Consider the following 26,169-nt stretch of genomic DNA (forward strand, 5'->3'; position numbering starts at 1 on the left):
ACGTGTGTGGTTTTACAGTTATTTTTGGTGTATGGGCCTAGAAGGCCACCATAGACCCATTTCTGCAAGCTGAAAGGATGAATAATTCCAGTTAAGTGAGGCTCAGCTGTGAGAGCTAAATTGGTTTTGCAGTATTGTTCTTGTAGCTGGCCAGTAAATTTTAGGTCCAAAATCTACTACCTAGAAATGCAGACAACAGCCGATGTGCCCTTGAACATTCCTCCAAATACCAGCAGGAGAAAAGCTAATAGCAGAGGGGTTTTCCCCATCTGGTTAAAGCCAGGTTCAGCTTCACTACCTGCCTCAAGAATATTTGTTTTAAAGCTATTTGTGGAGTGTTTCACTTTGGGCTGCTTCAAAGGTTATCATCTTTGTTTTTTAAATCAGATGACGTAGAAGGTGTTTCTCTAGAAATACTGGCAGCAAGAGAGGTGTCCTTGAACATTCCTCAGACTACAATACTTTGCTTAAAAAAAAGGCAAATGTTACTGGATAGCTTACTTTTGAGCAGGGTAGTTCACACTGAAGAGAAGACTGGCTCTGGTCGGGATGCCATGGATGGCAGCTTCCTGACCCCCCAGTGCACAGATACCTCATATGTTCTCTATCACTCCTTGTCCAGGGGTAGAATTGCATGATGCCTGAGGACCATGGGAATGGCAGAGTCTCCCAATCTGTCACTATTTGGCTAAGCGTAACATTGGGAGCTGGGTCTTAGGCAGGTGTGGGAACACAGTGATGAGTAGGTTTGTGCCTCCTCAATAGAAATATTGTGGGGGCTGCTCTATGTTTCTGCGCCCCCCCCCAATCAATCACACACCGCCCCCTGAGGCCCAAGCCCTGCCTCATTCTCAGGAACTGGGAGCAGCTATCCCCAGACAACCTAACCTCCCCTCCTCTGTTTGACTCTCTGACCCCACATTCAAAGCGAGCTTCCACTGCTTCTGGGATTGATCACTCCAGGATGGAAGTGTTCTTGCTCCGGAGTTGCCAGGCTCTTCCCCCTTTGCTATTACAGTGGTACACACCAGAAACTAGTGAGCACCAGACTGAAGGTCAGGAAGGAGTTTACCTACTTGGCTTAGTCCAAAAGGATTCTTTGCCTTCCAGTAAATTCCCATCATTCCTTCTGTTGGGTGTGGTCCTCACTGGGCAACTGCCATTTGGATAACAAAGATTTTTGTTTTGTAGATGTCTGGGCATGGGGATGGTCAAAATGCATCAGCCCATTTTCAAAAGTGAGTTAGGCTTTTAAGTGCCCTGATAATTTTATCTTTTATTTACAAAAACTCATTTTAGGGCTGCTCTAAAATATTGCTGTAAGCTATGTCAACTTTAGTTACGTAACTGGCATAACTTATCGCAGTGTAGACACCACTGTAAGTCTATCTATGTCGACAGGAGACACTCTCCCATCGACTTAGCATGTCTTCACCAGACCCATTAGATCGACACCGCTGCATTGATTTCAGGTAGCGTAGACATGGCCTTAGTTTAGGTACCAGTGGGTGATTAGGTATTGAACTTACCTGATATCCAGAAACCAGGCTTAGTTCATTTACATCCTGGACCAAAGAAGCTAGCAATAGGACCAGCAGGAGGGCAGAATAGACCTTCATACGGGTATGGAGTCTTTCCTGGAGGAAGAGTAGTATGCAGGATTGACTCCTAAGGTATTGGGGAGACATGGCTGTGCCTTAGGATGGGTCCTGTAGGGTTAAGAAGGAAGAAAACAAGCCAGTTGGAACCAAGAGGTCCCTAGGTCACACTTCCTTAAGACATAGGGACAAGGTGTCCAATTAGAAGTTTGAGTTTATCATTCTCAGGCCAAATTAAGTTGGTCTAAATAAAGTTATGGACAAGAGCTTTCTACATTATATTAGTAAGTTTTTAATATATGGAGCAGAAAAGGGGGTATTTAAACTGCAGAGATTAATAGCCTCATTTTAGAGAGAAATTCTCTCCTACAGCCTTTTCAGCCCTAAAAATGTCCAATAAAAAAAAATACCTGAATCAGCTTCTTAATACATTAATAACATCGGTTGCAGCCAGAAAATAGGGAATATTACTTTTAGGGAAAAAGACAGACTTAAACCTTTGAAGTATATTTAACCAGGCAATTTAGTACCATGCGGTAAAATATTTTCTGATTCCTGCTTCATCCCTTAAACAAAAACTCAACTCCCCCTCACCCACACCAACAACTGCATTTAAGCTGATAGGGTGGGGTGACATATCATGCAATATAGTTCTCTGAGCCCTGCCACCAGGAATTGCATATACCTTGTGATATCAATAAATGTGAGTGTATATCAATAAATGTGAGGAGATCCCTTTGTCTTAGAAATATATTGCAGATAGTTTCTACTCATTTGAAATGTGTTCCACTTGCAAATATTTTATTGTACGGTATGTTGACTCTAAACATATTACGTTGTCAACAAAATACGTTGTCTACAAAGATCCTGTCTAGTTCTTTGGGTTTTTTTAAGTTGCTGTTGCTATGCCAGAAGTACAGCTGGTGCTTTACAGGAAATACAAAGAGAAGGAGCTTGATCCTCTTCTGTGCTGACCTCAGTCTGTGCAGCTGGTTGGGAGGCCTTCCCTGATCCAATGGTCAGCCAGTTTCTGTAACTTCTACCAGCTGTTCCACCAGTCCAGGACACTGAAGCACAGTGCCTTCCAGTCCTAGCTCACCCCAGCATTCCCTCTGCACCGCATGGGGAAGTTGGTGGTGCAAGTTTCTGGCCCTGTGCATCTGTGCTTTTCAACACTGGGGGATTCCTCTACATCAGAAGCTGAAAACTCCCTTCTAGGCTGTTAAAGTCTAAACAAAGAGTTTAGTGCTCTATAATATCAGTCATCTAGATTATAAACAGAAGAGACAGCAGGGATGGTCACTGTTGGGAAACATGAAGATACAAACTCACATGGAATAGTGAGATTAATTCTATCTGTTGCTGTACATCCAAAGTTACTAGCAATGATAGGTACTCCCCCTATAAGGGTAAAACATTTAGATTAAACTTCTTAATGCATCAGTAAATTGCATGTCTGATGTACATAAATAGACGCGGAGTAAGATGCTCTGTGGGTTTCCTGTAGGTGCAGGTAGGGTAACCAGACAGCAAGTGTCAAAAATCAGGACAGGGGCTTGGGGTAAATGGTGCCTATATAAGAAAGACCCAAAAATCAAAACTGTCCCTATAAAATCAGGACATCTGGTCACCCTAGGTGCAAGCAACCTACTGAATGATATGCCATGACTCAAAACAGTCATTTGCCGCATCAAAGGACATTCATAAAGGCACTCAACCAGAAGTTGCCTTAGCTAGGACTGCATATGTGGTTTGGTTCACCTTGAGGCATACCATGTCCGTTATAGAAAAGAACAAGCTGAAACCTGTATTAGGAGCCCAATCCTACAACCCTGACTCACATGAGTCAAGTCTGCAAGCTCAGGCCCTTTATTTGCCAAGAAATGACACAGTAAACTTCTCTTGCAGATGTTGTGCCAAGTAACAGGGCTTACACATTTGTAAGCCATTAAAGACTATGCACTATGAATTGTATGTAGCAAGTTAAAAAAAGGAGTATTTATGGCACCTTAGAGACTAACAAATTTATTTGAGCATAAGCTTTCGTGAGCTACAGCTCACTTCTTCGGATGCATGTAGAAAATACTGTGGGGAGACTTTATATACACAGAGAACATGAAACAATGGGTGTTACCATACACACTGTAACAAGAGTGATCAGGTAAGGTGAGCTATTACGGGGGGGAAAAGGGGGAGGAGAGAACCTTTTGTAGTGATGATCAAGATGGGCCATTGGGATCTTGGGAGACAGGCCAGTCCTTGCTTACAGACTGGCCCCCAACCTGAAGCAAATATTCATCAGCAACCACACAACAGAACCACTAACTCAGGAACCTATCCTTGCAACAAAGCCCATTGCCAACTGTGTCCACATATCTATTCAGGGGACATCATCCTAGGGCCTAATCACATCAGCCACACTATCAGAGGCTCGTTCACCTGCACATCTACCAATGTGATATATGCCATCATGTGCCAGCAATGCCCCTCTGCCATGTACATTGGCCAAACTGGACGGTTTTTACGTGAAAGAATAAATGGGCACAAATCAGACATCAAGAATTATAATGTTCCAAAACCAGTCGGAGAACACTTCCATCTCTGAAACCTGTCAATCTCTTTGGTCACTCGATTACAGACCTAAAAGTAGCAATTCTTCAACAAAAAAAACTTCAAAAACAGACTCCAATGAGAGACTGCTGACTTGGAATTAATTTGCAAACTGGACACAATTAACTTAGGCTTGAATAAAGACTGGGAGTGGCTGTGTCTTTACACAAAGTAAAACTATTTCCCCATGTTTATTCCCCCCCCCCACGCCCCCCGTTCCTCACACGTTCTTGTCAACTGCTGGAAATATGCCTGACTATCCTTGCAACAAAGGATATGCCTGACTAATCTAATCGCCTTTTATGATGAGATTACTGGTTCTGTGGATGAAGGGAAAGCAGTGGATGTATTGTTTCTTGACTTTAGCAAAGCTTTTGACACAGTCTCCCACAGTATTCTTGTCAGCAAGTTAAGGAAGTATGGGCTGGAAGTAAGGGTCCTGCACTTAGGATGGAAGAATCCAATGCACCGCTACAGACTAGGGACCGAATGGCTAGGCAGCTGTTCTGCGGAAAAGGACCTAGGGGTGACAGTGGACGAGACGCTGGATATGAGTCAGCAGTGTGCCCTTGTTGCCAAGAAGGCCAATGGCATTTTGGGATGTATAAGTAGGGGCATAGCGAGCAGATCGAGGGACGTGATCGTTCCCCTCTATTCGACATTGGTGAGGCCTCATCTGGAGTACTGTGTCCAGTTTTGGGCCCCACACTACAAGAAGGATGTGGATAAATTGGAGAGAGTCCAGCGAAGGGCAACAAAAATGATTAGGGGTCTAGAACACATGACTTATGAGGAGAGGCTGAGGGAGCTGGGATTATTTAGCCTGCAGAAGAGAAGAATGAGGGGGGATTTGATAGCTGCTTTCAACTACCTGAAAGGGGGTTCCAAAGAGGATGGCTCTAGACTGTTCTCAATGGTAGCAGATGACAGAACGAGGAGTAATGGTCTCAAGTTGCAGTGGGGGAGGTTTAGATTGGATATTAGGAAAAACTTTTTCACTAAGAGGGTGGTGAAACACTGGAATGTGTTACCTAGGGAGGTGGTAGAATCTCCTTCCTTAGAGGTTTTTAAGGTCAGGCTTGACAAAGCCCTGGCTGGAATGATTTAACTGGGAATTGGTCCTGCTTCGAGCAGGGGTTGGACTAGATGACCTTCAGGGGTCCCTTCCAACCCTGATATTCTATGATTCTATGAAATAGCCCACCTTGATTATCACTACAAAAGGTTTTATCATCTCCCCCCACCCCACTTGCTGGTAATAGCTCACCTTACCTGATCACTCTCCTTACAGTGTGTATGGTAACACCCATTGTTTCATGTTCTCTGTGTATATAAATCTCCCCACTGTATTTTCTACTGCATGCATCCAATGAAGTGAGCTGTAGCTCACGAAAGCTTATGCTCAAATAAATGTGTTAGTCTCTAAGGTGCCACAAGTCCTCCTTTTCTTTTTGCAGATTCAGAGTAGCAGCCGTGTTAGTCTGTAATATGTAGCAAGTTGTTTAGTATAAAGGATGCAGTAGAGGATAAATATTTCCTGGAGTAAAATACATTAATACTTGCACGGCATAACAGAGTTAAACATAGAGGTATGGCTCTCCCAGCAACATATCCCTGTGGTGTATGTGTTTGTTTGGTATTGCTGGACATGCTGTTTACTGCAATACTTTAATATACCTGCAGACAGGAAGCCAAGATGAAATCATGGGGAAAAACTTGCAGTCAACAAGGTTTCTCCCAGGATTGTTAGTGTTTATAGCAGGAAAGTAAAATAATTCCATAACTCTGGATAAACCTTCACCTTGGAGGTTAACCTTAATCTATAACACTGGGGGTGGAGCTCAACCTTCTCAAAGGCATCCTGAACCCATGTCCCACTAACACCATGTTAAGTTTTCTGCATCAAATGTAAACATGGGTGGGGTGTGTTTTTTGAGGGGGCTAGAGGGGGGAAGGGGAACTCCTGTACAAAATTGAGAAATCTTGCCCAGTTCTTGTTTTTTCTGGCTCCCCAATAGACAGATTTGGTATGTCACATCTGTTAATACACCCCATTATATGCATCTTTTCTTGATTACATTGTACTGTATATGCATTTTCCATATGCATCCTACACATTGCCAGTATGGTAAAATGCATGTACTCGCATAGTAAAACACCGTACCTACTGTCATAGTACACTACAAGTCATTGCAGTGCAAAGTAATAATAACGGCCTTTCCTAGAACTGGATGCTTCCTCAGGCAGCAGTATTAGTATCCACAGTAACAACGGATTCAAATGTGAATGTTCTTAGTGAATTGCAGCTTCTCCACCCCCCTCCCCACACACATAGGGTTGAGAGAGGCTCTGGTCTAAGTGCCAGAAACTGAATATCAATTGAATTAGCAAATTCATGTTTTAATAGCGGTTTTGTAAAATACTCTTAATTGCATTAACGTTTATTGTGGCAGGGAAAATACAAAGCTAACTGGCAGGGATTCTTGAGCGGATTCTGAGGAAGAACATAATGCAATACCCTGTAGCAGATGCTGTAAGTCTTTCAAATATCTGCTATTGTCTTATACCCTTGCCCTTTAAAAATGGAACACAGTTCCTTATATGTGAAAAATCTCTCCATGCAGCTAGTATACCATTGACTAATGGATACTGTAACCTTAGTCCCCCTCTCAAAGCATGGAGTTCAAGGCCACTTTTGTCAAGCTTGCAAGAAGCTTGGATTTTGAAAATAGTTTTGTATAAGTACATAGAGTGTGTTGCTTTACTGTCTCCGTAATCACTTTTACCATGTGAACCCTCTTCAATACAGCATGAACACAGATGGTTTGTTTTGACTCATCCACAGATGAAGAGGCTCCTATAAAATGCTCTGTATATTGTGTAAGGACCTATGTCATAAATAGGGCCTTGCATGCAGCCTCTGCACTGTGATAAATTTTCATGCAGAGACCTGGAAGTTGAAGTTGACTACTCACACAAGTGTGATCCCATCGCAGTAACAACAAAGTCTGCACTTAGCCCTATGTTCAGTAATATTAAAGCATCTAGAAACACCAACTGAGATTAGCTTCATTGTGGTAGGTAGCGTACACTTTTCAGGGCAAGGACTATATAGATAGGAAAGGGTGGGAGAATGAAAATAGTGTCAGAGGAGGTCAGGAATTTTTCCTTCCTGGAGAATGCAGATTCATCATAGAATATCAGGGTTGGAAGGGACCTCAGGAGGTCATCTAGTCCAATCCCATGCTCAAAGCAGGACCAATCCCCAACTCACTCATCCCAAGTAGGGCTTTGTCAAGCCGGGCCTTAAAAACCTCTAACATCAAAACTATGTTTCATGAAAGCCTCTCTATTTCAATGAAATTATCAGGAAGGTGTCTCAGTTCCAGGATGGAATTCCTGCTGCAAGTGAGAGGAGACATCCAACCCAGAATCACCAATAGCCTAGGGCACTCACCTGGGATCTGGCTCTTCCACATCCCAAGTCCCTGCACTGCCTGATTAAGAGCAGGGACTTTGAACCTGGCTCTCCCAGCTCAGTGCCCTAACCACTAGACTATTGACTATTCTGAGGCAGGTATCTTGGTGCATGATTCATGGTTTTTCCACAAAATTTTTTTAAAGGGCTTTGTTCTGATCTGATGTGGAATAAAAACAAGTTTTGAAACCTCTCTTTTACAAAATGGAATTCTTGTTTCCCAGCCATGCCTACCCATCACCATTGTGCTTTAGTTTCCCTGAGAGATTGTGACTTTCCCAAATTCACACAAGAAGCCTGTGGCAGAGTGAGAAGTTGATTGATTTGAATTTAGCATATTGATACCCAAGGCTAACACATCCTGGAAGTGTCTATTATACAGTGTGCTAGCTGTTCAGTGCTGTCCAGTGCCCAGCTGGGCCTGTATAAATTCCAATGACTTAAACAGTATGGGGGAAATTGCTATTAACCTTGCTGTTGAAACTGACCCCATCCCATTCTGTGGCAAAATCTATGCGCTATATGCAACATATGCAAAAGCTGTAACGCAAGAGGCCCACAGGCCTGTATCCTCTAAGACTTGGCTTAAGCGAAAGCATTTACGTATGCTAGGCTGTGGCACTTGACCCAGATAATGAACGAGGCCAATCTCTAACTAGAAAAGAACCAAAAGGGCCTCCAGAAGAGTCCCTAGCAGTCCATTATATGCACCCTCAACCCTGAAAAAGTCTCTAGTCAAAACACTGCCACAGGAAGCCGCAGATCTTGATAAGATCTTGATAATCATAGATCGTAGAATATCAGGGTTGGAAGGGACCTCAGGAGGTCATCTAGTCCAACCCCCTGCTCAAAGCAGGACAATCCCCAACTAAATCATCCCAGCCAGGGCTTTGTCAAGCCTGACCTTAAAAATATCTAAAGAAGGAGATTCCACCAACTCCCTAGGTAACGCATTCCAGTGTTTCACCACCCTCCTAGTGAAAAAGTTTTTCCTAATATCCAACCTAAACCTCCCCCACTGCAACTTGAGACCATTACTCCTTGTTCTGTCATCAGCTACCACTGAGAACAGTCTAGATCCATCCACTTCGGAACCCCCTTTCAGGTAGTTGAAAGCAGCTATCAAATCCCCCCTCATTCTTCTCTTCCGCAGACTAAGCAATCCCAGTTCCCTCAGCCTCTCCTCATAACTCATGTGTTCCAGTTCCCTAATCATTTTTGTTGCCCTCCGCTGGACTCTCTCCAAATTATCCACATCCTTCTTGTAGTGTAGGGCCCAAAACTGGACACAGTACTCCAGATGAGGCCTCACCAATGTTGAATAGAGGGGAACGATCACGTCCCTCGATCTGCTGGCAATGCCCCTACCTATACATCCCAAAATGCCATTGGCCTTCTTGGCAACAAGGGCACACTGTTGACTCATATCCAGCTTCTCGTCCACTGTAACCCCTAGGTCCTTTTCTGCAGAACTGCTGCCGAGCCATTCGGTCCCTAGTCTGTAGCAGTGCATGGGATTCTTCCGTCCTAAGTGCAGGACTCGGCACTTGTCCTTGTTGAACCTCATCAGATTTCTTTTGGCCCAATCCTCTAATTTGTCTAGGACCCTCTATATCCTATCCCTACCCTCCAGCGTATCTACCTCTCCTCCCAGTTTAGTGTCATCTGCAAACTTGCTGAGGGTGCAATCCACACCATCCTCCAGATCATTTATGAAGATATTGAACAAAACTGGCCCGAGGACCAACCCTTTGGGCACTCCACTTGATATCGGCTGCCAACTAGACATGGAGCCATTGATCACTACCCATTGAGCCCAACAATCTAGCCAGCTTTCTGTCCACCTTATAGTCCATGCATCCAGCCCATACTTCTTTAACTTGCTGGCAAGAATACTGTGGGAGACCATGTCAAAAGCTTTGCTAAAGTCAAGGAACAACACGTCCACCGCTTTCCCCTCATCCACAGAGCCAGTTATCCCATCATAGAAGGCAATTAGATTAGTCAGGCATGACTTGCCCTTGGTAAATCCATGCTGACTGTTCTTGATCACTTTCCTCTAAGTGCTTCAGAATTGATTCCTTGAGGACCTGCTCCATGATTTTTCCAGGGACTGAGGTGAGGCTGACTGGCCTGTAGTTCCCAGGATCCTTCTTCTTCCCTTTTTTAAAGATGGGCAGTACATTAGCCTTTTTCCAGTCATCCGGGACTTCCCCGGATCACCATGAGTTTTCAAAGATAATGGCCAATGGCTCTGCAATCACATCCGCCAACTCCTTTAGCACTCTTGGATCCAGCGCATCTGGCCCCATAGACTTGTGCCCGTCCAGCTTTTCTAAATAGTCCCAAACCACTTCTTTCTCCACAGAGGGCTGGTCACCTCCTCCCCATGCTGTGCTGCTCAGTGCAGCAGTCTGGGAGCTGACCTTGTTCATGATACAGTGCGTCAGTTATGAAACTGCCCTTCTGTTAATTCCTTATAAGGCTTTATTTATAATGCTTGAGTGGTAAGGAAATGTATCATTTGGCTTGAATTTGGACCTATATAAGTCTGGTATTATAGGGGCAGGGCAGAGAGACACCAGGGTGGCACCTGCATGTGACCATCTGTCTCCTTCTCCCTGCATGCTTTTATTCAAAAAAGGGCTTCAGACTGTTTGAACCAAATAGATGGTGTGACTCGTTTTCATTTTCCACAACAACAGGTTCACCAGCCTAGTACACTAGGAAATCCAAGAAGCCTTGCCTGCAGAGCTTGGTATTTTCAAAAGATCCAACCCCACGTGGCATGAGCAGGTGGATGGATCTCTAACCTATAGCTGGAAGTCACCAGCTGGAAGGCAAATCTAGTTCTTACTGCCAGGACGCATTGTCTCAGATGCTGCTAGATTAGTTGGCACACCCTAGTTGTGCAACAGCAACATCTGGACTGGTATTCATAGTGCTCTAATGGAAGTGCAGTTCAACCATAGCAGAGCTTATAAATCACCAAGTACAAACAATGGGTAAATTGCCAGGAGGACAACAGGAAAAGGACAGACCTTAGCTTAGCTGAGAAGATGCCTCTCTAAACAGAAGAGAAGACTCCCAAGAAGGTGTATATATGCACCACGAGTGTAGTAGGAGGGCTGTTGTAGTGTTGTAGAAACTAGCAGGTATTAAACTATCCACATACGCCTGTGCAAGACGGGACCAGTAGAAAAGCATATACAGTGCTGTTTTGGTAAGGAGACATATGGTCGTTATTCTCCCATAAAGCTCCTGCAGTATGTTCTCAGTGCAAATCTAGCCGGAGGAATGCACAGCCTGTCATCTTAAAAAACCCAGACTCCATTTCTGTGAATCTACCTATGCCACTTTTCTTAATGATAGAGCTCGCTCATGCTCCACTGGCTCCTACATAAAGCCTGCCCTACCTTTCCAAACCAGTTACTCAAGTTTCATTACTTACAAATTGCTTTTTGCAAGCTGGTAATTTAGTAATAATATCAGGCAGTCTGAAATGCATAAGATAATTGACTATGTTGGATTGTTAAAGCTTTCTAAGGTAAGACTAGCTGCTGGACATCATCAAGCCAGATTCTCTCAAATCTTCTCACCAAGAAATATATTGAGAAAACTGTTCTTAAAAGCAATTAAATGAGTTTTGTTCAACTAAAATAACTACACTTTATTTCACTAGTAAGTCCCTAAAAGATTACTATCCCCATAATATTTCTCCTGCTAATTACCATTGCTTCAGAAGGTATTAACATAATACTGGTGTGATGGTGAAGGAAAAATGTTTCTGTTCATTTAAAATAAATTGGGAGTTTATATATTTTTAAAGGGAGAGATGAATCATTGTGTTTAAAGTATGAACTATACATACATATGCCAATTTTCTGTTCATAATTTAGGTACTTTTGAAAACTGTACCTAGCCTAAAGTAGGTTTTAAAATGTATTTTCTTAGTATTTAAGTGCAATATATTTTCCTTGCTAAATTTTCTCCTGCACAACTTCTAATAGTGTGTAAACCAATCCTTGTTTACTTTTATGTGAGGGTATGGTTTATGACTGAGCTCAGAAAACCTATGGGGCTTTCCATGGGACATTGGGCATATCTGCACCTGAGCTGGAAGGTGTCATTTCCAGTTTGCAAAGACATTCCCTCTCTCTCTGATCAAGTTAAAAATAGAAGCGTATCTGCAGCGGTAGAAGAGGTAGCCGCTCAAGTAAGGACCGCTGGTCTTGGTTGGGATTGTGCTCAGGGCAGTTAGCTGCTCCTGCCACCACAGCTACACTCAATCAGACCTTCTAGCTCCAGTGTAGACAGACAGACAGACAGATTCCTACGTCGCTTTTGTAACTGGGACTTAGGCACCTTCTAAAATGTTGCCGGTTGCCTTTCCTTAAGACCCTTATGGGCACACTTTCTGAATTGTGTTTCCTTTTCCACAGGTGTCTTCCTTGGTTAAACGTCACCTTTAAAAGGAAACATGGATCCCATAAACTCAACTGAACAAAATTACACATCAGAAGAACTGTTTAAAACAGTGACATCAAAGATTCTTGTTTCATTTACTCTTTCTGTGCTGGCACTAATGACAACGGCCATCAACTCTCTGGTGATGACTGCAATAATTGTGACAAAGAAGCTCCATCACCCTGCCAACTATTTAATCTGCTCCCTTGCAGTCACTGATTTTCTAGTTGCAGTCCTAGTGATGCCCTTCAGCATTGTGTATATTGTGAAGGAGACCTGGATCATGGGACAAATAATGTGTGACGTTTGGCTGAGCGTTGACATTATGTGCTGTACCTGTTCTATCTTGCATCTCTCTGCTATTGCTTTGGATCGGTACCGAGCAATCACAGATGCTGTGGAGTATGCCAGGAAAAGAACACCAAAACATGCAGGCATCATGATTGCAGTGGTGTGGATCATATCCATTTTTATCTCTATGCCTCCTTTGTTCTGGAGGCACCAGACAACCAGCAAAGATGACGAATGCATCATCAAACACGACCACATAGCTTTCACTATTTACTGCACATTTGGAGCCTTTTACATCCCACTGGCATTGATTCTGATCCTTTATTATAAAATCTACAAAGCAGCAAAGACATTTCACAGAAGGAGCGTAAGCCGCATTGTAAGAGAGGAGGTAAATGGACAAGTCCTCTTGGAACCGAGTGAGAGAAGCACCAAATTGGCTTTGACGCACTACACAACAGATAAAACATCTGATCCCTCGACAGACTTGGATAAAATCCATACCACATTGCGAAGCCCTAAGTCAGAGGCCAAACAAGAGAAAACCTGGAAAAAACAAAGAATCTCCAGCACGAGAGAAAGAAAGGCAGCAACTACCCTGGGCTTGATTTTGGGCGCATTTGTGATCTGCTGGCTCCCCTTTTTTGTAAAGGAAGTTGTTGTTAACACCTGTGAAAGATGTCACATTTCAGAAGAAATGTCCAATTTCCTGACATGGCTGGGATACATCAATTCTCTTATTAACCCGCTAATCTATACAATCTTTAATGAAGACTTCAAGAAAGCATTTCAGAAGCTTGTGCAATGCAAGCAATGACAGAGTATTTGGTCTTCTAACACTGAACCTGAAAAGAGATTTTTTTTAAAATATATATAAATTGATAAGACTTCTAAAGAGAGACATTTGTTGTGTTTAGGAAAGACATACACATACATGGCAAGGTGCGACTGATACAAAGGTAAGCTGTAAAGAGACAGATTCTCTGGGGTCAATGTTGTGCTAGAAAAGGAGAGGTTCCGTATGGCCCCAATCCTGTATAGAGACTTATGCAGCTGCTTAGCTTTAAGACACAAGTAGTCTTAGTCAACCACTTATATGCTTAAAATTAAGCTCATTCATAAGTCTTTGCGGGATCGGAGCCTAAAACATCACTCACTGATCATACTACAAGGCTAAATGCTGCGTTGCTTTGCTTAGGCAAAACTTACCGCCATCAATGGGTGTTTCGATCGAGTAAAACACAGCCAGGATTTGGTCCATAAAGCATTTGTGAAAAGGGAGAATACCTGTTTTCATTAAGGGCTCGATCATACCGTTTAGGCACAGGCCTGCAGTGGGGGCAGTGTGGAGCCACCCTATCCCACGCTAGGTAGGGGGCACTCTTAGGATATGCAGCATCCTACCAGAGCCTGCTGGGGTGCAGCTATTGCCCTGTCTCCTCACACCTCCCTTTGAGATAAAGTGTACCTCTGGGCATGCACTGAGGGACCACTAACCCCTTGCAGCACAGAAGGCTCTCCAGCTGTTCGCGAGCCTCGGCAAAGTAGTCCAGTGAGAACAAGCATTATGTGTTCTCCATGGTCTCTCACGCCCACACAGAGGATGGTCGCAATCTTGACCTAGGTAAGATGAACCAACAGCCGGAGCACCCAGGATGAGGGGAGTACAGTTCATTGTTTAAATGGTGACAAGTAGCAGCAACTGAAGAGTCTCTGAAGTGTCAGATTGCAGCTGGCCAAGGTTTGGGAGTGCAAGTGGTGAGGAAGGTGTAAAATGCCTCCCTGCTTGTGCCTCCTTCCCCAGTGACCTCAGATGACAGGCACAAGCACAGTCCTTGTACTCCCGATGCCCAGGGCTGCTCCCTGCTAATACCCCTTAGTGCCCCAGCCATCTCAAAGGTGGGGTTGGGGTACAGCCCTAGCCCAGGGGGGCTGGAACAATTTTTATAGCGAGGATGCAAGAGCCACTGAACCAAAATATACATACATGACGTGGATTCCATCATATACATATCTTCCCTGTATATGATGGAATCCACATCAAGCTCAGGGGTGCAGCAGCACCCCTCGCTCCAGCACCTATGGGTATGCAGGGAAACTACCACCCCTGAAAGACTGTTGGTTGCACCCCCAATGCAGGTCTATGGCTCAAAGCCACAACAGAGCCCCTTGTTAGACTGCTATAAAAACTTCAGACCAGTGGTTCACACCCTTTCAGGACTAAATATACCAGTTTGCCAGGCTAAGCCATTGGCTTTATTAGCCTGTGTACACTGCCTACAACATCCAACTGTGTCTTCTAACAGCCACTGGAACTTGGGCTACTCCTAATGTCAAAGCCAAGAGTGCAAGCAGCAGCAGTGAGGTTCCTAGCTAACACAGGGTGCGGTAATTTAGGGCATCTGTTACAAAAGCCTGAAGTACAGTACTTGGTACCTATACCCTTGGTTTGAAGAACTGTTGCTTCTATAAAGCGTTGCTCATCTTTAATTTTAAGAGACATATTGCACTCAAAGTATTAGACAAAAAAATCCTGTGTGTAACCAAAGGAAAGCAGTGTTGTTTTTCGTGTATGCTGAACTCTAGAATTAACAGCCTTTTGTATTTTGTCAGCTAGTTACCAGCTGAGACAGCAACAACATAAAAAAAAAAAAAAGAGGCATTTCTTGCAAAACAACTATTGGATTCAAAGCTTGTTGTGTTTAGCTTATGTTTCTGCCACTTTGAATTTATTGCCGGGGTTCCTGCCTCCACACCAAGATTTGATTGAGGTTACTCAGGTGTGTCAGATTAGCAACTGCATATTTGCCTCACTATTGATTCCAGACATATATCCACCAGCTTGTCTAGGAATCCAATTCAAAGCTTAGCTATACCATCTACGTAGCTGAGTTAGATTTTAAAAACACTAGGATATGACAGAATGGATCGTGGCTGCATATAAATACTTTTCATGCTCCAGGTAACCCAAAGCATCGCAGTGAGTGTACACTGACTCAGCAGCCACTCTGTCCTTAGCAACAGTCTGTAATGTCCAAATCCATTGTGCTGCAAGTGAACATAACTTAGAATCATAGAATATCAGAGTTGGAAGGGACCTCAGGAGGTCATCTAGTCCAACCCCCTGCTCAGAGCAGGACCAATCCCCGATTTTTGCCCCAGATCCCAAATGGTCCCCTCAAGGATTGAACTTACAACCCTGGGTTTAGCAGGCCAATGCTCAAACCACTGAGCTATCCCTCCCCCCGATAGCTTGTCCCCTACTCTCTGCAAACAGTGCCATGGAATCCAACTTTCAAAAAGATACACCACCAAAGGCATCTCCCTGTAACATTTCAATGGAAGGATTTCACCTCCAACAGTGCAGTGCTTCCCGACTACCACCATCTCCAGCTTGGATAGCCTGGGGTGGGTCTTGAACCCAGAGCTGCTAACCCAGAAGTCAGAGTGCTACTACCTGAGCAGTGCGTGGTGGATCCCATCTGTTTTCAGAGCTGGTGCTGAGGGCCAGAGTATACTACTTTCACTTATAAGCAACTTGGTGACACATTGTGAAAGCGGATGACAGACAAAAATAGGCATTGCTGTTGAGGAGAAAGGTCCTGAAGCTATCAGATCTAGATACAATGGCTCAGGCTCAAAGAATGGCACAATATACAGATAAAGAGAGAGTTGTCATTTTTGCATCTTGCTAGTAGTATACACTAACTCCAATTAAGTTGCTAAACAAGATGCAGAGGTGGTTTCCTTGTATTGTTTTCCCAGCACTGCATCTGCTTATCATTGAACACACCAGTAGTGAAAGATATGACGCCAACAAATCTATGGTAATTAGTGGGTAATTTTCCTATTTAAAAACAAAAAAAAACCACCCCACTTGCAGATCATGGCGTACCATTTCTTTAGTGGCTAGCTGCTTCCCATCACCTCCAGTTCTCTAACAGCATCCAGGATCTCCCTCCTCATACACACACATGATTTGTTTCACCTCTGGTGTTTCTCCAGCATGCTGTACGTGTGTGTAAGAGTTTTTCTTCTTGGACTGAAGTAGTTCTGTATCACGTGATTCAGTACCTCTGCTGTATACAGCCTTGTGCTTTCACTCACACGCAAAAGTACATCAACAGCAGTAGGCATACCCTGGCCTGACGTTTTGCTAGCAGAATGGGCTACCTTGGTTTTACATTTCATTTGTTTTTAAATGCATGATTTTAGGCATCCAACTAAAATTTGACTGCACTTAAGTCTCACTGAAATTTTACCCTGTAACCTGCCCCTATGAAAAGGTTCTTAGTAAATGGGAAAAAGTGTGCGTATATGGATATATATAAAATCAAAATAGGAAGCTTTTTATAGCCCCCTCCCCTCATTCTCTGTCTGGAGTAATTGATAGCAGTAGTAGGTTATCATCCTCTTTGTGGACCAGCACTTGAGGGGGATAGACACAGGGGATTTCACAGCTCTTTGTTGGCAGCAGAGAAAGGGTGAGACTCAGGAACTTTGGGTTCCATTCCAGGTCCTGGTGGTGAGTGGTCTCTCATAGGTACAGACTTCTCCCCATTCCATCAAGTGTGACCCCTTCTGCTAGGAGCAGGTCACAGTTGGATCAGCTCCACCCCCTCCAAACTGTCCCTGTCTTGTCTCTTCCACACCTCTGGTTCCTTGTCCTAGTCTCCTTGCCCAGCCAGTCCCAGTTCCTCCCTTCCTTCTCCCCTTCCCTGGCTTCCAGTCCGTGTCTCCCTTCAGCATCTAATCTGTCTCCCACCACCTCCCGGCTTTTTGTCCTGGCAGTCCCAGTTCTCCCCCCACAGTCCAGTGCCTTGTCACATCTTTCTTCCCTCCCACACGACTTCCTAGGCCCAGTCTCCTTGTCCAAACAGTCCCAGTCTTTCCCCCACCTCCTCCTCAGATCTCAGTGTTTCTACCCATGACCCAGCCAACTGCCTCACAGTTCCTTTCTCTCCTCCTGTCCACCCCATTTCCCTCACCAGGTCTTAGTGTCCTTGCCCAATTAGTCCCAACGCTCCCCCTCCCCAAACTCTCAGTCAGTTTGTCTCCCCTTCTGCAGTCCCAATCTCCTTTTCCTCTCCCTAGTCTGCTGTTTGTCCCCTCTGCTTTCAAATCGGGCATCTTTCTCGTCCCCCACCACTGCCTGGGCACAGACTGGGGGAAGAGAGTGTCACAGGCTCCCTGCTCTTGAAAGCAGCTGCCCAGCCTGACCCCAACCTGGAGGATTAATTAGAGGGAAAATTCAGCTTTGATGCTGGAGACCCGAGCATGCTCAGTTCTGTGGGGATGGCACAGATGCCATCTGATCAGCAATGGGAGCCATGAGAGGCTGGAGCATGCTCAATGTGCATGGAATCTTTAATGTTAATAGACAAAAATCTCTGAAGTCTGAACATGTGAACTGTGATTTTTCAAAGGCTTAGAACTAGGCTGGGATGGATTAGATTTAATTGGTAAACATCCATTTCACTGTGTATACACCAAACAAACAATATTTTCATTGATGATCATTGAAATTTACAGATAAAATACCACTCTCTCTTTCTTTGCCTGAGAACACAGTTTTACTTTTTATATGTTGACATATGATGTTGGCAATTTGTGTTTTAACAGTTAAAGCTTCAGCTTTTTGATTCTCAACATCTACTGTCAATTGTGGAAAATGGGAGGGGGTCAGATCACAATGGTGAACATTTACATCTATAAAAATCTTTTTTAAAAAAAAGATTGCTTAGAAATCAACTGATATAACCTATCCACACCATGAAAAAAATAAAAATTGAATTCGGCCAAGCCTTATGCCTTGGCTACATTTGGGTGGATTTTCACAGGGATAGCAAAAGGGACATCCTTGACACCAGCCACCTCCTTGCTATATTTCAAGTCCCTGCCCTAAAGCATGGCCACTAGAACTTTTCAAAGAAAAAAAATCTCAACAATTTAACATGTGCAAAACCAACATTTTTCCTAGCCTCATTCTCAGAAATACCCGAGCCCTTTTGGGTGAAGTTTTCCAGAAATGTTCAGCCTGAGACACCTACCTCACATGGAACATTTTAGCCCAAATGGTTAAGGTTTGATAAAGGTAAAAGCAATTAAAAACAGTGTCTTATATTAGGAACTGCCAGGCAACCTTAAGAGATCGTGCTACTAGTTCCTGCTATTCTGAAACAATTTGGAATACTGAACAGTTAGTCCCCAGTTTAAATTAATTTTTACTGTAAAAAATGAAGTAGTTGAAGAGGCCACACCTAGTATGTGAGAGCAGGTAGTCTCAGTTGGGTCACTTTTTCCTCTCCCCAGGTTGCTTTATTGTTCTTTTTCTCCCTGAATGTCTCCCTGACCCCCCTTAGAAGGGCATGAAGATTTGTGAGCACGTTTATTTTAGTGAGGAGGTCTCACTTGTATACCATTGTGAGCTGGGGCACAACTGCATCAAGAGACACCCCCATCCAATCGATCAGAGCGTGCTTTTGGACAATCAGGATCTGCAGCCATCCTCTAAACTCTTAATGCCATTAGTTGCAGTATTAATAGTGCCATCTTTGTAACAATGAGAGGAAAATCACTCAACAGGCAACTCCAAACTCAACATATTATACCTGTCAGAATACACTTGGTCTTTGCTGTCCATGTGACTATGACAGTATAAAACCCTGGTTGTGGCAGTGTGAGGGAAGATTCCTTTTTTCCCCTATACAGGGTATGTGAAAAGGACCGTTAGAAACCTTGTAAAGATTAAGGCAAACATTTAATGCTACATTGCTACGGGTCAGATCCTGAAACAGCCAAGAGGTTTTGCCCAAAGCAGCAAACCCATTGAATTCTAGGGACCAGGATTGTGTAGGGCGTCCCACTCTTTTGGCCCTGTGCCACTTCCTCTAGCTGCGAGAGAGTGCAGAGGCAGTTTTTTCTGGGTAGCCATAAGTAAAGACAATGAATCACACCTCCCCCATCCCCCGCACGCAAAATTATACATGAATACACGCATACCTAATCCTGGATCCCTGCTGACACAGATATGTTACAAAGATGCCTGCCCACCGGTATCCCCAGATTCAGTCCACATCAGACTTGCCATTATGGCCACACATTTGAGAAGCAGAGGGGTAAGTTAGGAGTTAGCACATGGCGCAGAGGGTAGATGTACAGGTTTGGTCTTGGAGTGTTTCTTCATGCACCGGCTGTGGGTATGCAAAACCCCACAATGCACCACATGGGACAGGGTGGGATTGGTCTCTGAATAAAGGGGCATAGTTAGATCCAAGTTCTAAGCCTTCCACTGTTGCCAACCACAGGGTGCACTTAGGTCACATTTTCATGCTTTTTTGTGCAATCATGAGGGTTATAAACATTTTATTTTCATGCTTTTTTGTGCAATCATGAGGGTTATAAACATTTTTGGAAGTGAAATTTGATTCTCTTGTGTAGCTACCTGGCTCAGGGGCTTTATGACATATTAGGAGATTTTCAAGACTTGGGAAACTTGATGCAGCACAGGTTTGCCAAGAGGCACCAGGTTACAGATTTTGATCATATAAAATGGTGCAGAAGGAAGTCAGTAACGTCAGTGTGAATAATGCGGCACTAAACAGAAACTCATCTGTGTCAAAATGATCTGGTGCCAAACCTTGTAGCTGAGCAAGTCAATAATGTTAGCGGAGCAAAGTAACAACACTAGTACAATCTTATTGAATCTGGAGTCTAAAAAACCAGAGGCTTCTCCTCTCTCTTACGTTCCAATCAATTTTTGTTTCAACTATAAACCTTCGAGCCCCTGAAGACATTTCTAACAGAAACATTTTTGGATAAAAGAACAGTTGGCTTGGTTAGTTAAATAGCTGACATACTAACTGCATATTAAAATTCTCGAGACAGAGTAATGCCAAAAAAAGTATTTAAGTGGTGAATCACATCAGTTATTTGAGTGATGATATTTTTAATACAATAATAGTTCAAATCACTTGAATCCATGTTTTAGGGAAGGTATAATTTTAGCTCCAGTTCTGAAGATATAAGAAGTTGCTACATAAAAAATGAACAGTATTAGCAAATATGTTCTCATCTCCACTTATAGCCCAAGATGGCTTCTAGGTCCATAGTAACGTGTCACCATCCCAAAATTAAACATTGCTTTCTTCTTTCTAAATATCCATTGCATTGAAACTCAAGTTAATCTTTATCCTTTAGCTTTTTAAAAACAGCAGTTACTCCTTTTTATAGCACTAGTGAAACAATTAAGGTGTAATCAGAAGAACTAATAATCTTCATGCTTTAGGATATAACCAGTGGTAGACAATTTTTGCAATATCTAGAGCTTCATTGGCAACACCCCAGCATTTGAAGGCTGCACCTAATTAGTGGTGCCTGCTAGCGGTCACTCTACTTACAATTAGTTTCCATTATATTACAGAACTCCAAGGAATAGTCCTCGACTATTTGAGCTAAAAGATCAGCCATAGGAGGTCTCGAGTTCTTTCTGTGCTGCAAACAGCTGATGGAAGAGGACATGTTCTCCCACTCGCATACACAAGCACACAGATCCTGAATCAGTGGGAACAAAGGGGGGGTCTCTAGCCACCCACAACAAAAACTGCCACAAATTACAACCTATTTTCTTCAAATGAAAACAGTATGCAATTTAAGGGGGCACAATGCTGAAGAATCTGAAATGGTAGTAAAGCAGCCAGCCAGTTCTAAACATGGGGAAAGACAAATAAGCATGAAGTACAAAATTCAAATTAGGCTATTTTTTTAAATAACCTGTATCTCAAGAATAGTTTGATGGATTTTTCTTCCACATTTGCCTTCAGGTTAAATCTGATCATTTCCAATGTCCCCAGTCAATTCTCCAGGCGGGCAACCTATTGCAGCTAAAGCTGAACTTTACATTAGAAGATTGTTGCAACCTCAACTATTGAGTCTTATCTCCCCATAATTTCACTTTATGATGTCAATGCACTGAAGAAATATTAAGTAACTAACCCTCACTGCCTCCCTTTGAGGTAGGTAGGTATTATCTCCATTTTACAGATGAGTGAAAAAGCACAGAAAAAAGAAAAGTTTAATGCCCAACATTTTCAAAAGCTTGGACAGCAGCAAATAGTCATTTGGGTGCCATTCAGGAGGCTGAAAGATGGTGACTGGTCCACACCCAAGCTAACTGAGCAGCCAATGGCTTGAGCACAGGCACCCAGTTAGGTGTCCCCGTGAACTCCTGAAAATGCTAAAGGTCTGCACCAGGTGCTCAAAAATTAATTGTACTAAGAGAATGGACTATGCCAGGAGGTGCAACAAAAGCTATTTAAATAGCAGCCCTGATGGGTTGCTTGCAATCTGTGCACCCTTAAACCATGATGGTGCACAGAGCAATGACCCACATACACACTGAAGAGAGAGAGAAAACGAACACAGGATTTAGTGAGGGTTTATAGAATTAATACAGGGAAGGAGGGAAAGTCAGGATTAGGGCAGGGGCTACATAAGGCCGGGAAGAGATAGAAAGGGCTGTGGCTGACATACCCAACTTTTGAGAGAGAGCAGGACAGCAATGTGGAGAGGCCGCAGTATCGCACCTAACCAAGTTCCATGTATACATCATGAGACACGGTGTATTTTTAAAAAAATAATAGATCTATTATACATTTAAAAAAAAATAAACCTCTTTCAAATGAAACCTGATTTCAATACAAAATGGGTTAAGGCCTATTCTACTTGTAATCTCTGAAGACATTTAAATTAAAAAAAAATATGCTGAACCCATGAGCCTGTATCAAAAACGTTGCCTGAAAAGTGTGCTTGTCGAAAGAAAGAAAGAATCAGGGGAAAGCATCTAAACTTTTGAAACAAAGCTCTATAAATAGGGCACAATAGGTCTTTCATGAAGGGCTTGATCTGGTAGGGGACCCAGAGGCAGTGCTGCTGGTGCAAGAAATTGGCAAAGTCATCACAGGCATTGGGGGACAGCCTCTTACTCTAGGAGACATCAACAGGATCATCCACTTAGCCCAGTTGGGTGGTCTCAGTCTCCTATTTTATAGCGGCTCCCTACCTGAGCTCTGATTGGCTCAGTTCATAAATTACAATTTTTTTTACTTCAACCACCATGGGCACTTACTCTCCAGCTCATGTTAAAACACTGATTGCTCAGTAACTACCAGACATTGTGTCTGGGTGACTGGTCACTTCAAGTAAATGGCCTTGGTCTGTGTCCTTGCATGCTTGCAGAGAGACACAAATCCATTAATTTCTCAACTGCCCCCCCATCTCTAAACAATCAAATACTGCAGTGCAAAAGGCATGTAGGTATTACGGGCAGAAGCCTTGAATTGCTGGTAGTTGGTGTGCTTTTCTGGGGGCAGAGGAGTTCGTAACAAGGGAGCAGGAGCAGAGGGCGCAACCAGCAAGGAGCAAAACTGGTGCCAAAGCAGGACACCAGGGGAAGAAGAGACAACATTCTTCAGAGTGCAGCCTCTAGTGTTGATTTCAACACCTGGGAACTTGAAGGAAAAAACCTGCCATGGGGGCAGGTTGTAAAAAAGACCCCTATCGGGGAATATTTTCAAGAAATTCCTGTACCTCTGGGTAAAAAGGAACATGTGTCAAATGTAAGCAGTGCAAGAAAGAGCTGCAAGGCCTGGTTGTCAGAATAAAACAACATGAAAAATGCTCTTCAAGAGGCAATGACTTTGAAGATGTGGACAGGTCTGAACTATCTGGATCAACTGGTTAGTAAACTTATTTTTGCACCATTCTTATGGACGACCCACCATGTCTTACTATGCTGCTAAAAGATACATTTGTGTTTTGGGTGATTACTTACTTCTGAACTTCAAAATGTTTGTGTTCAAAATATAATTAGTAAGTTAATTAGTTGTGGGAGTATTTATCAATTACATTTTTACTGATACTGCTGGACTTCTGAAGTGATTTTTTTATTGCTCAATAGTGCAATCATCCTAGGTGAAGATTTCCTGTTTAATAGTAAAGTTTTATTAGGCACTTATGAATTTTAACATATAAAAAGTGTTTTTCCCCCAATATGTTTGGTATGGTGCTAGAGATAAGGGTTCAAACAGATTTAAATAATCCTTGCACTAGATTAATTATTTTCAGTATGAACTGGGTTTAGAATTAATTGTATTGCTTCAACAGTGGTATAAATAGCTGCAGTAAGAGGAATCTTTCATTTACAATCTCATGTTTTTAAAGCAGTGCACTGAGTAATACTAAGGGAGTGACCGTGACTTTTTTTTTTTTTACCATATTTTTTTTCCCAGAGTCCAGGTTACACATAAGGGGCTACGAATGTCCATCGTCTGCAACTTCAGAGTCATCTGCCAACACCACAAGCAGCATGGCAACTACACATTTGTCAGACAGTAAATTACCTGTAATAAAAAACACCACACAGCCTTTCTTCATCATCCGGTAACACCCTAGATGACTTAATAATCAGGACCAGCAAATTCCAGCAAGACACCAGAGATGAAAAGATTGCTTGGTTCACTTTTGCAACACATCCTCCTTTTTGTCTTGTTTAGAACAAACGTTTCATTGACAAGTTTCGCTCATTACGACCAGTCAACACTCCACCCAACAGAGCAGACATCCCTGGAAGGTTCCTGGATACAATCTATAAGAAGTAAACTGAATAGTGTGTAATAAATATTGACAGGAAATTCATTAAATTGATGGGTGGAGCAATGTACACAATGATCCAGTAGTCTGTGCTTGTGTGACAAAGACGGAGTTGTCTATCTTACAGAAACAATTGATCCATCAGGAAACATGCATTTAGCAGAATATTTAAGCAGCAGTAAAATCGATAAACTGTGAACAAAAAATTCAAGTGTATACCTTTGTCATAGGCAATGCTGCAAATGTAGCAAAGATTAAACAAAATCTAGAAGATAATGAAGGAAACCTGAAACGTACAACATTATGGGTACAGTGCTCATTTGCTGCATCTTTTAGCCAAAGACTTACGTACAACTCCAAGAATAAGAGAAAACGTTGCTGAAATTGCAAAATATTCTCATCACCACCAGTTCGCTTCAGCAAAGAGAACAGGAGGGTCTAAACTAATTTTCCTCTATGAAGTACAATGGAATTCAGTGGTTGACTGTTTTGAGCTATTTATTAAGAATTGTCCTATTCTGATGACAATTTGTGAAGAAAATTGCAACAAAACAGATGGAACTACTATAGCCAAAGTAGTCAACATCAGACTAAAGAGAATATACATGATGTACTGAAATACAGATATCTATTTTCATAGCCTTAAACAAACAGTAGAACGACTACTGCTGTATTGCTGAAGTTGTTGAAATTTGGAAAGAACTTTGAGACATTAAAAAAAGAAATACTCAACTACAAAGTTAAATTGCAGGCAGTAAAGAAACAAATGGATCAAGCACTTACTGCACTTAATTTTCTTGCCAATTACCAGGTATATATGTAACTGCTGAAGAAGCAGCAGCTGCTGTGACATGGGGTATCACTAATCATACCAATAATAAATTTCAGGGCTGGACGTGAACCATTCAAGCAGTACATGTTTGCTGATGATGGTTTAAAGAAAGTCACACCACTGAACTGGTGGAAATCACTAGCTAAGCACCTGGAACCAGACTTTGATGAAGTGCTAAACCAGTTTTAGACAGCGGTAGCCTCTTCTGCAGGTACAGAAAAAATATTCTCTTTATTTGGACTCATTCATTCCAAACTGAGAAATCAATTGGGAGTTGGAGAAAAAACAACAACACAAAAACTTGTCTGTGTCTTCTAGTCTATGAATAAGAGTAAGGAGGGAGAGGATGAGATCTACTAGTTGAAAAGTTTGAAAGACAGTTTAGAGTAATTTAGGAAACAATCTCATTTTCAAGAGACTTGGGCAAGTAGGACCTTAAGTTCCAGTCACTTTCACGTAGGCATATTTGAAAATTTGCCCAGGCTGACCCCAAATAACCAATTTAATTCACTAACTACAGTTAATCCTTCTGTTTAATAAATCATTTAACTGTAAATGTGAAATGTGTTTTGATGAGAAATTTATGTATCCAAAACATTTAAGGTTGTTTTGTTTAATAAAATATATTTTATATGCTGTTTTGTGTTCAATTACATTTTAGTTTCCATCCTAATGTAGCCTGACACAAATCATGAGCAAAAAGTTAATTCTCTAGTAAATAAAAAAATATCATTCACCATTTTCTAGTATACTAAAAAATGTACAATTAATAAGAATCTGAAAATATTAAGCTATACAATTCCTTGAATAAATGTGTGTAGTTATAGTGTTCCCTTCTAGGAAGCAAAACGAGGTACCAAGGCTAGTGTAAAGGCTCTATTGAGTTGAAAAATCAACATATTTTAATAATTCTGTCAACCAATGAGAATGCACCTTTCTTTAGAAAATTACTGAAGTCAAATGGAAATGTGGTTTAAATCATCAATTTTAAGTCAAGACTTTCCATTTGGTGAAATTATGATTAGATCAACCCACCCTGTTATGAGGTGACTCAAGGAAAAGGGGAAGGTGGCAAGAGGGAGAGAGAGGCTCAGCAGGAGTCTCCTAATGAGATCCACTAGCCACAAAGGCACTTCCTTGACTTTGCTACACTTCTGTACGAGCTATGCAGGCCCACTCCAAAGTCAGCCGACATCTCCAGAGAACTGAACAGGGAGCTCGACCAGCCGCCACAGACACCATCC

At 42.5% G+C, this 26,169-nt stretch overlaps 1 protein-coding gene across 12 annotated transcripts in view; it reads left to right on the forward strand.

Annotated features, from left to right (window-relative positions):
• HTR1F (5-hydroxytryptamine receptor 1F) overlaps window positions 1-25,563 on the forward strand; it is a 206,534-nt gene extending 180,971 nt beyond the window's left edge. For 9 of the 12 annotated variants that reach the window (XM_084611826.1, XM_084611824.1, XM_084611820.1 and 6 more), the window contains 2 exons: window positions 12,129-13,403; window positions 23,733-25,563. In XM_084611826.1, the coding sequence (XP_084467952.1) occupies window positions 12,167-13,261 (1,095 nt within the window). In that variant the 5' untranslated portion in view covers window positions 12,129-12,166 and the 3' untranslated portion in view covers window positions 13,262-13,403; window positions 23,733-25,563. Of the gene's footprint in view, window positions 1-12,128; window positions 13,404-20,866; window positions 23,181-23,732 lie in introns of all 12 variants that reach the window. The other 3 variants (XM_084611822.1, XM_084611823.1, XM_084611825.1) reach the window with 2 other exon arrangements.
• Window positions 25,564-26,169: the final 606 nt, after the last annotated feature.

Source organism: Lepidochelys olivacea (assembly GCF_965140295.1).
Source record: "Lepidochelys olivacea isolate rLepOli2 genome assembly, chromosome: 1".
Classification (NCBI taxonomy): Eukaryota; Metazoa; Chordata; order Testudines; family Cheloniidae; genus Lepidochelys; species Lepidochelys olivacea.